At 35.8% G+C, this 9,754-nt stretch overlaps 1 protein-coding gene and 1 long non-coding RNA gene across 2 annotated transcripts; both read left to right on the top strand.

Moving 5' to 3' along the window:
- Positions 1-226: 226 nt before the first annotated feature.
- On the top strand, positions 227-3,632 carry LOC144961435 (uncharacterized; the record flags this gene model as incomplete). Its single annotated transcript, XM_078894617.1, has 7 exons — positions 227-386; positions 712-1,006; positions 1,283-1,427; positions 1,752-1,887; positions 2,047-2,181; positions 2,796-2,890; positions 3,170-3,632. Coding segments are annotated over 7 exons (1,188 nt in total), but the record flags the coding sequence as incomplete, so codon positions are not given.
- Positions 3,633-6,453: 2,821 nt separating this feature from the next.
- LOC144961434 (uncharacterized) lies at positions 6,454-7,332 on the top strand. Its single transcript, XR_013643153.1, has 2 exons — positions 6,454-6,617; positions 6,910-7,332. It is a non-coding gene; the product is annotated as an uncharacterized LOC144961434 (long non-coding RNA).
- The last annotated feature ends 2,422 nt before the right edge of the window (positions 7,333-9,754 follow it).

A 9,754-nucleotide genomic window follows, 5' to 3' on the forward strand; every position in this document is an offset into this window, starting at 1 on the left:
GATAAAGTGGCCTCCGGATGCTACAATAAGTTGTGGGCTTTCCGCGTAAGTATATGTCTACTATAAAAATGCATTAATCTATCTTTAAAGTTCAAAAGTGTTGCTGGATTATTTTTAATTGTTTTTTTTTAAATTTGTTTGTTGATTTTATTTGTTTGTTGTTTGTTTTTGTTTTTGGTGTCGTTTTTATTTTATGGTGCATTTGTTTTTTCCAAATTATTTTCAGAATTTTCTTAAATGGCTGGAAGAATCCCGTGCTTTATATTTGGCAGAGAAAAAACTAGCCTCACAAGTAAAGATGCTTCTGTCTACCGTTTCTGCCGCCCTCATACCATTTCGGGTATCGAAGAGGATGCGGTCGAATGAAATAAATAAAACAACGAAAGGTAATTATCCATTGATACATTTTCAATTCCTTTCCACTCCATCGAGCCACACAAAACAAAACAAAACAAAAACAAACAAACAAAAAATTAATTAAATAAATAAATAAATAAATAAATAAATAAATAAATAAATAAATAAATAAATAAATAAATAAATAAATCAATCAATCAATCAATGGATAAATAAATAAATAAATAAATAAATAAATAAATAAATAAATAAATAAGAATAAAATACAATCAAATACAATCAAAGACGATCAAATTGAGGCGTTATTGATTTTATCTCCTTTCTGTTTACTTTACTTTTTTTTTCTTGGCATAGCGATAGACCTCAGCACAGACCTCCCAACAAAAGACTTGTTGAAAAGCCTGACGGACGAGTCCACGTGGACTGACACCTCCAGAGTTCGGGACACATTAATGACTGTTCTCGCTATAGGCAGCATGTCCCGTCTTGGAGCCTTGCGAAACTTGTCTGTTGATGAGTTTCAGGCGGCTCGCGAGACTGACCAAAATCATGATCTGTATCGAGCAGAAGTAAACCAGCACAAAACCATGAAGACATATGGTCCAGCGGGCATTTATTTCACACCTACCCTAAAAGCCCACATTGAAAGGTAACAGTGTGATACTATTATTATTATTATATTATTATTATTATTATTATTATTATTATTATTATTATTATTATTATTATTATTATTATTATTATTATTATTATATTATTATTATTATTATTATTATTATTATTATTATTATTATTATTATTATTATTATTATTTATATAATGTTAATACTTGAAGATAATCGTCAATAGAATTTGCCAACTCATGGGATTATTGATTCTTTAATATTTTTTTTTTTTGGTTTGTGTTTTAAAACAATTATTTCAGGTATTTAGATAAAAGACCAGTGCAATCCAAATGGGTGTTTTGCACGTCGTCCGGCCGTCAGCTGACATCAAGCCATGCTGGAATCATTTTTAGACGCCTCACCAAAATCTCGGCCACTGAAATGAGAAAAAGCGTGGCCTTTGCAGTAAGTATTCAATGTTTGAAAGCGTTGTTAATATGTCTAGCATATAATTGTTTCTATCTGTTCTATCTTTATTTATGTATTATTTTTCTTTCTTAATCAGAATCCCGAGTAGACGGTTAAAAAAAAAAGAAAAGACAAGGAAAATAACAAATAACAACAACCCCCCCCCCCTTAAAAAAAACGCACGAAAAATAAAACAACAAAATACAAAACAAAACAAAAAAAAAAAAAAGAAAAAGAAACCAACACAAAGCCGAGCACACAAATACTTTTTCTGTTGATTTTTGATTTTTTTGGTGTGTTTTCTTTCTCTTCGTGTTTCAGCACAGAGAATCACCTGAAGAAGTTCAGTCCGCCATATCCGAAGCGATGCATCACAGTTTGCAGGTACACAGGGAATCGTATGCGGCCAAATCTCACGACAAAACTATATATAAAGGATTACAAGCCATTGGAGCAGGTACAGTGATGTGAAAAAAGTTGGGCGAGGGTGAGGAAGAGGAGGAGAGGGGGTGGGGGGGGGAGTAGGGGGGGGGGGGGGGTGGTAAACGCTTTATAAAGGCTGTCTAAAAAAGGTTTCATATGAAATGTTCAGTTCATCTATATCTTTTTTTTCCAGTACAATGCTTGCAAAGTGAAGAGTTAAGATTGGACGAGCCCAGCACGTCAAGAGCATATTTTGAGCCACCCATCGTGACCGACGTCCAGGCTTCGCCTTCTGTAGAGTCCTCACAGTCGTCACCTGTAGTTCCCGGTATGTATGCAATACTAATTATGAACATGGTGCACCTGTCTTTCTGACATTTTTCTGGTCTTTGAGCAGGTTTACTGGATATTTTGGCTATAATAATAATAACAATAATAATAATAATAATAATAATAATAATAATAATAATAATAATAATAATAATAATAATAATAATAATAATAATAATAGTAATAATAATAATAATAATAATAATAATAATATAATAATAATAATAATAATAATAATAATAATAATAATAATAAGGTCCTGGGTACGATTCTCGCTCGGCGCATAGTTGATGTAATGAACTGACAAACCAACCGGTAACCATTGTATTGTTCAAGGGATGCAACTCGAGAATATAACATAGGGTGTACACATACCAAGGATTAATTCCCTTTATAAGTTTATATCAACACATCGACTACTACAGTTGTGTCTTAGAAAAAAGGCTATGCACCTGTCTTTCTTACATTTTTCTGGTCATTTCTCGGAAAAAATAATGTCATAGTGTGAGCTGTGTGACGGTAAAGGAGTAAACATTTCTTTAAAAAAAAAACTAATAATCACACGGCTTTATATTATTCAAATATCTATGTTTATTCTTTTTAATTAAACAGATAAAAGTGTGCTATATTTCACAAAGACTTTGTCTGCAATAAACCCGGAGAAGTGCCCCAATAATTACATCAGAGAAGACAAGGTCTTAAAAGGCGTAAGTAATTTATGAGTTTGGTTTTGTTTCCTTAGTCTACATAATACAAAAATTACGGAGTAAAGGATCGGCTTCTACTGGGAGATAATTTGGAAAGTTCGGGGGGGGGGGGGGGGGGGGGGGGGGTTGTCTCAGTAAAGAAATGTAAAGAGATTTATCTAATTGTTAAGTTACATCAGAGTAAAAAAAATACCTCCCCTCCCACTCCCCACTCATGTAGATTAATTCTCGTCTGGTAAAATACATTTTCTTTTTCTTTTCTTTCTTATTTTCCCCCAGATATATGTGACGGCCAGGAATAAATTTACTATAGACGAACTTCAGATGGCCTTCCATTATTTAGGAGCCTATAGAAGGAAGACGACGGTGGATCCATGTCTAATAAGATCACTCAGGACAGCCTTCCCAGAGTTTCAAAGAACTTTTGCCAGGATTAAAGATAAAACTTTATCAGATAAAATGCGAGCATGGCCTGAGGACAAAGACCTTATTTTCGAATAGCCTATACAGTCCATTTCTTTTCTTTTATTATGACAACAAACCAACGTTGAACTGCATCTCACTCCCTGGGAACATATAGTCGGCCGTGGAAGAAAGTTTCGTCAAACAGCTCATATATATTTATATATTGCTGGAAAATTTAAATTGAAGTTAAGTTCATTTATTTTGCTGAAATTCCAAACAGATGGTATACTAATTGTAATTCTCTGTAAATTGGCGGGGTGGTAAAGGCTTTATAAAGGCTGTCTAAAAAATGGTTCATATGAAATGTTCAGTCATCAATAATTACATCAGAGAAGACAAGGTCTTAAAAGGCGTAAGTAATTTATGAGTTTGGTTTTGTTTCCTTAGTCTAGATAAACAAAAATTACGGAGTAAAGAATCGGCTTCTACTGGGAGATAATTTGGAAAGTTCGGGGGGGGGGGGGGGGTGTCTCTATAAAGAAATGAGATTTATCTAATTCTTAAGTTACTTCACAGTAACAAAAATACCTCCCCTCCACATTCCCCACTCATGTAGATTAATTCTCGTCTAGTGCAAATACATATTCTTTTTCTTTTCTTTCTTATTTTCCCCCAGATATATGTGACGGCCAGGAATAAGTTTACTATAGACGAACCTCAGATGGCCTTCCATTATTTAGGAGCCTTAGAAGGAAGACGACGGTGGATCCAAGTCTTATAAGATCACTCAGCACAGCCTTCCAGAGTTTCAAAGAACTTTTGCCAAGATTGAAGATAAAACTTTAATCAGATAAAATGCGAGCATGGCCTGAGGACAAAGACCTCGCAGACTCCCAACAAAGACTTTGAAAAGCCTGACGACGATTCACATGGTTACTCCTAGTTTGATAGCAACATTAATACTGTCACGTATAGGCAGCATGTCCCGTCTTGGAGCCTTGCGAAATTGTCGTGTGAGAGTTTCAGTCACGGCTCGCGAGATGACCAAATAATGATCTGTCATGAGAAATAAACAGCACAAAACCATGAAGACATTGGTCAGCGGCATTAATTTCACACCTTACCTAAAAGCCCATTGAAAGGTAACGTGTGATATATGTTTTATTATTAATTTATTAATTATAATTATGTATATTATTAATTTATTATATTATTAATTATATTAATATATTAATTTTAATTATTTTATAAATATTATATTATTATTATTATTATTTATTATTATTATTATATCTATATAATTAAATTAATTTAATGATAATGATAATGCATTACTAATAATAATTTAAATATAATATTAATAATAAGTAAATAATTAAATTAATAATAATAATAAAATAATACTAGCCCCGGTCCGATTCTCGCCGCGCATAGTTATTATGAACTGACAAACCAACCGGTACCATTTGTTGTTTCAAGGATGCAACCAAGAATATAAATAGTTGTACAATAGACCAAGATTAATTCCCTTTACATTTTTTATAACACTTTGAGACATACTACGTTGTGTCTTAAAAAACAGCTATGCATCTGTCTATCTTCACAACTTTTATTGGTCTTTCTCGGAAAATAAATTCAAGATGTGAGGTTTTGGCGGTAAGATTAAAAACATTTCTTAAAAAACTAATAATCAATCGGCTTTAGATGATTCAAATATATGTTATCTTTTAACATTAAGCAGATACAAGTGTGGCTATATTCACAAAGACTTTGTCTGTAATAACACGCCGGAGACGTGCCCAAAATTGCATCAGAGACAAAGCTAAACAGCGTAATAAAATAGATTTGGCCTATGTTCGCTTTGTCTACGTATACAAAAATTACCGAGTAAAGACGGCTTCTACTGAGATAATTTGGAAAGGTTCGGTGGGGGGGGGGGGTGTGTGGTTGTTTGGGTGAGGGGGGGGTGGTCTTCTAATGATTAATAATATATTATTAATTATTATTATAGATATTACTTTTATCGATTAACATATTACATACCTCTACTTATCCCACTCATGTAGATTAATTCTCGTGGTACAAATACATTATTCTTTTTCATTTTCTATTTTATTTTCCCCACGATATATTAACAGACCAGAATAAATTTACTAAGACGAACATAGATGCTATACCATATTTAGGACCTAATAGAAGGAAGGACGACGGTGGATCCATAGTCTAATAAGATCACAGTCAGAGAAGAAACTACTTCCCAAGTTTTTCACAGAACCTTTGCCAGATTAAAGAAAAAACTTTAACAGATAATGCGAGCATGGCCTGAGGACAAAGACTATTTTTCTAAAAGGCCTATCAACACAGTCCATTTTTTTACTTTTATTATAAACAAACAAGTTGAACAAAACTGTCTAAAAACCGGACAATTGTCGGACACGTGGAAAAAGTTTCAGCTTTCTACGTATAAATTCTAATGCTTCTTGGAATAATTGAAAGTTCTGATTATTGTTGGCTCTGAAGAAAAAAGATTATTAATTCTTATAATTCGGAGTAAAATACCTTATAATATAACTGCTAAAATAATTCTTTTTCATTACTTTTTATTTCAATATTGAAGGAAAATTAAATGACGGAATTCAATCTATTATTGAAGCCTATAGTTAACGATGATCCAGTCTATTCTCAGAAGCCTCAAGTTCACTGATTAGCCAAGTAGATATAATTAACAAATGATGCCGTCATACTTATTTTCTTGAATATAAGTCATTTTTTTTAATATAAACATATAATAAGAACTAATAATCGGCTAGAATTCAAACAGTTATTATTTTAATATAAATAAAAATAATATAGTGAATTCACAAATGAATATAATTCTGCAAGTTAACAGCTGCTCAATAGTTCATATGAAAGTCAGTTCTAAACCGTAACAATGCTTGAAATGGAGTTCAAGTTGGAAGCACACGTCAAGAATAATTTTACACCATGTTAAGTCCGTCTTCCTTCAGTAGAGTCCTCAACTCGTCACTAGTTCCGGTAGTAGCAATACTAATTATGAACATGGTGCACCTGTCTTTCTTACATTTTTTCTGGTCTTTTCTCGGAAAAAATAATGTCATAGTGTGAGTTTTTGGCCGTAAAGGATTAAACATTTCTTTAATAAAAACTAATAATCACACGGCTTTAGATGATTCAAATATCTTTGTTTATTCTTTTAAATTAAACAGATACAAGTGTGCTATATTTCACAAAGACTTTGTCTGCAATAAACCCGGAGACGTGCCCCAATAATTGCATCAGAGAAGACAAGGTCTTAAAAGGCGTAAGTAAATTATGATTTGGCTTTGTTTCCTTTGTCTACGTAATACAAAAATTACCGAGTAAAGGATCGGCTTCTACTGGGAGATAATTTAGAAAGTTCGGGGTGGGGGGGGGGGGGGTGGTGGTTTTTTGGGGGAGGGGGGTCTCTCTAAGGAGATGTAAAGAGATTTATCTAATTCTTAAGTTACGTCGGAGTAACAAAATACCTCCCCTCCCACTCCCCACTCATGTAGATTAATTCTCTTCTATTACAAATACATTTTCTTTTTCTTTTCTTTCTTATTTTCCCCCAGATATATGTGACGGCCAGGAATAAATTTACTAAGGACGAACTTCAGATGGCCTTCCATTATTTAGGAGCCTATAGAAGGAAGACGACGGTGGATCCATGTCTAATAAGATCACTCAGGACAGCCTTCCCAGAGTTTCACAGAACCTTTGCCAAGATTAAAGATAAAACTTTAACAGATAAAATGCGAGCATGGCCAGAGGACAAAGACCTTATTTTCTAAAAGCCTCCACAGTCCATTTCTTTTCTTTTATTATGACAACAAACCAACGTTGAACTGCATCTCACTCCCTGGGAACATATAGTCGGCCGTGGAAGAAAGTTTCGTGAAACAGCTCATATATATTTATATATTGCCTGAAATTCCAAAAAAAATGGTATACTATTTGTAATTGTTTTAATAATAAACTTTGAATTTTATTGTAAATTCTGTCTCGTTTTCACAGATGGAGAAAAAGAAGAAGAAGAAGAAGAAAAGAAGAAGAAGAAGAAGAAGAAGAAGAAGAAGAGAAGAAGAGAAGAAGAAAGAAGAAGAAGAAGAAGAAGAAGAAGAAGAAGAAGACGATGAAGATGTAGCAGAAGAAGAAGAAGAAGAAGAAGAAAGAAGAAGAGAGAAGAAGAAGAAGAAGAAGAAGAAGAAGAAAGAAAAGAAGAAGAAGAAGAAGAAGAAGAAGAGGAGAAGAAAAAGAAGAAGGCTATGTGGTCTAGTGGTATGACACTCGCTTTCCTGGGTTCGAGCCTGGCTCGGCGCATAATTGTGTCCTTGGAATAGACTGTTTACTCACATTATCTCACCGTACTCAGGTGTAAAATGGATGCCTGACAGTTAACAACGTTGTCCCTGTCCGAAAAATTGTAATATCGCCTAACAGGCGTCATGTCTCGTCCTACGTGCTAAGTATTGTTGTTGGACAGGAACCCCTTGTAAAGCGTTTTGAGCACGTTTAGTGGATATTGCGCTGTATGAAAGCTCATTTATTTTATTATGTTTATTAAACTAAGAAGAATAGAAAGATGGTGTCTTTCTTTCTGGTGACAGAGTCGTAGGGGGCGCCATATAAAGGAAGGGAGGTGGGGGAATGTCCACGTCTTTAACGTCATTGGTCGTGCGCATTTCCGCTACGTAAAGAAGGAATTATTTCAAAAAGCGACCACCATCGGACAGGGCTCGGACACTTTAGTGCAAAACAGTTTTTTTTACTCGTGGCATGGCGGATTTGATTTTCGGCAGTATAGTTCTTGAACATGGCTTTGTCCGTTCCAATGGTGGCAGTGCCGTAGAGGGATTGTGGTATCTATTTGTAGGACGCATTTTCGCTATGGAGAGTAATAATTTTAAATATAATGAGCTCGGACAAGAGTCGCCAGAGCCGTTTCGTCGGTGCTCATTCATTTTGTTATATTTATTATAATAATAATAAGAAGAAGAAGAGGAATAGGAAGATGGTGTCCTTCTTTCTGGTGGCAGTGTCGTAGGGTGATATCGTTGAGGGCGCCAAATGAAGGAAGGGGGGGAGCGGGGGGGGGGGGGGTGTCAACGTCTTTAACGTCATTAGTCGTGCGCATTTCAGCTTCGTAAAGCAGGATGGCATGCCGGATTTGATTTCCGGCACTATAGTTCTGGAACCTGGCATTGTCCGTTCCAATGGTGGCAGTGTCGTAGAGGGATAGCGGTATCTATTTGTAGGACGCATTTCCGCTATGGAGAGTAATAATTTTAAAAGTAAAGAGCTCGGACAAGAGTCTCCAGAGCCGTTCCGTCGGTGCTCATTCAATTTGTTATATTTATTATAATACTAATAAGAAGAAGAGGAATAGGAAGATGGTGTCTTTCTTTCTGGTGGCAGTGTCGTAGGGTGATATCGTTGAGGGCGCCAAATGAAGGAAGGGGGGTGGGGGGATGTCCACGACTTTAACGTTATTGGTCGTGCGTATTTCCGCTACGTAAAGAAGGAATTGTTTCAAAAAGCGAACCTCTTCGGACAGGGCTCGGACACTTTAGTGCAAAACAGTTTTTTTACTCGTGGCATGGCGTATTTGATTTTCGGCAGTATAGTTCTTAAACGTGGCTTTATCGGTTCCAATGGTGGCAGTGTCGTAGAGGGATAGCGGTATCTATTTGTAGGACGCATTTCCGCTATGGAGAGTAATAATTTTGAAAATAAAGAGCTCGGACAAAGTCGCCAGAGCCGTTCCGTCGGTGCTCATTTATTTTGTTATATTTTAAAATTAAAATAATAAGAGTAATAGAAAGATGGTGTCCTTCTTTCTGGTGGCAGTGTCGTATGGTGATATCGTTGAGGGCGCCAAATGAAGGAAGGGGTTTGGGGGGGGGGGGTGTCAGCGTCTTTAACGTCATTGGTCGTGCGCATTTCCGCTTCGTAAAGAAGGATGGCATGCCGGATTTGATTTCCGGCAGTATAGTTCTGGAACGCGATTTTTTCCGTTCCAATGGTGGCAGTGTCGTAGACGGATAGCGGTATCTATTTGTAGGACGCATTTCCGCTATGGAGAGTAATAATTTTAAATATAATGAGCTCGGACAAGAATCGCCAGAGCCGTTCGTCGGTGCTCATTCATTTTGATATATTTTTAAATTTAAAATAATAAGAGAAAGAAAAAATTTGGGGTCCTTCCTTTTTGGTGGCAGTGCGTAAGGGTGATATCGTTTTTTGGGGGCCAAATGAAGGAAAGGGGGGGGGGGGGGGGGGTTTTCAACGGTTTTAAAAGTCATTGGGCGTGCGCATTTCCGCTTTGTTTAAAAAAGGATGGCATGCCGGATTTTATTTCCGGGAGTATAGTTCTGGGAAACGGGTTTTTTCCGGGTTTCCCAAAGGTGGCAGTGTCGT

This window comes from Berghia stephanieae, unplaced genomic scaffold (assembly GCF_034508935.2).
Source record: "Berghia stephanieae isolate SIO BIC M18660-M18661 unplaced genomic scaffold, UCSD_Bste_1.3 scaffold2449, whole genome shotgun sequence".
NCBI classification, from domain to species: domain Eukaryota; kingdom Metazoa; phylum Mollusca; class Gastropoda; order Nudibranchia; family Aeolidiidae; genus Berghia; species Berghia stephanieae.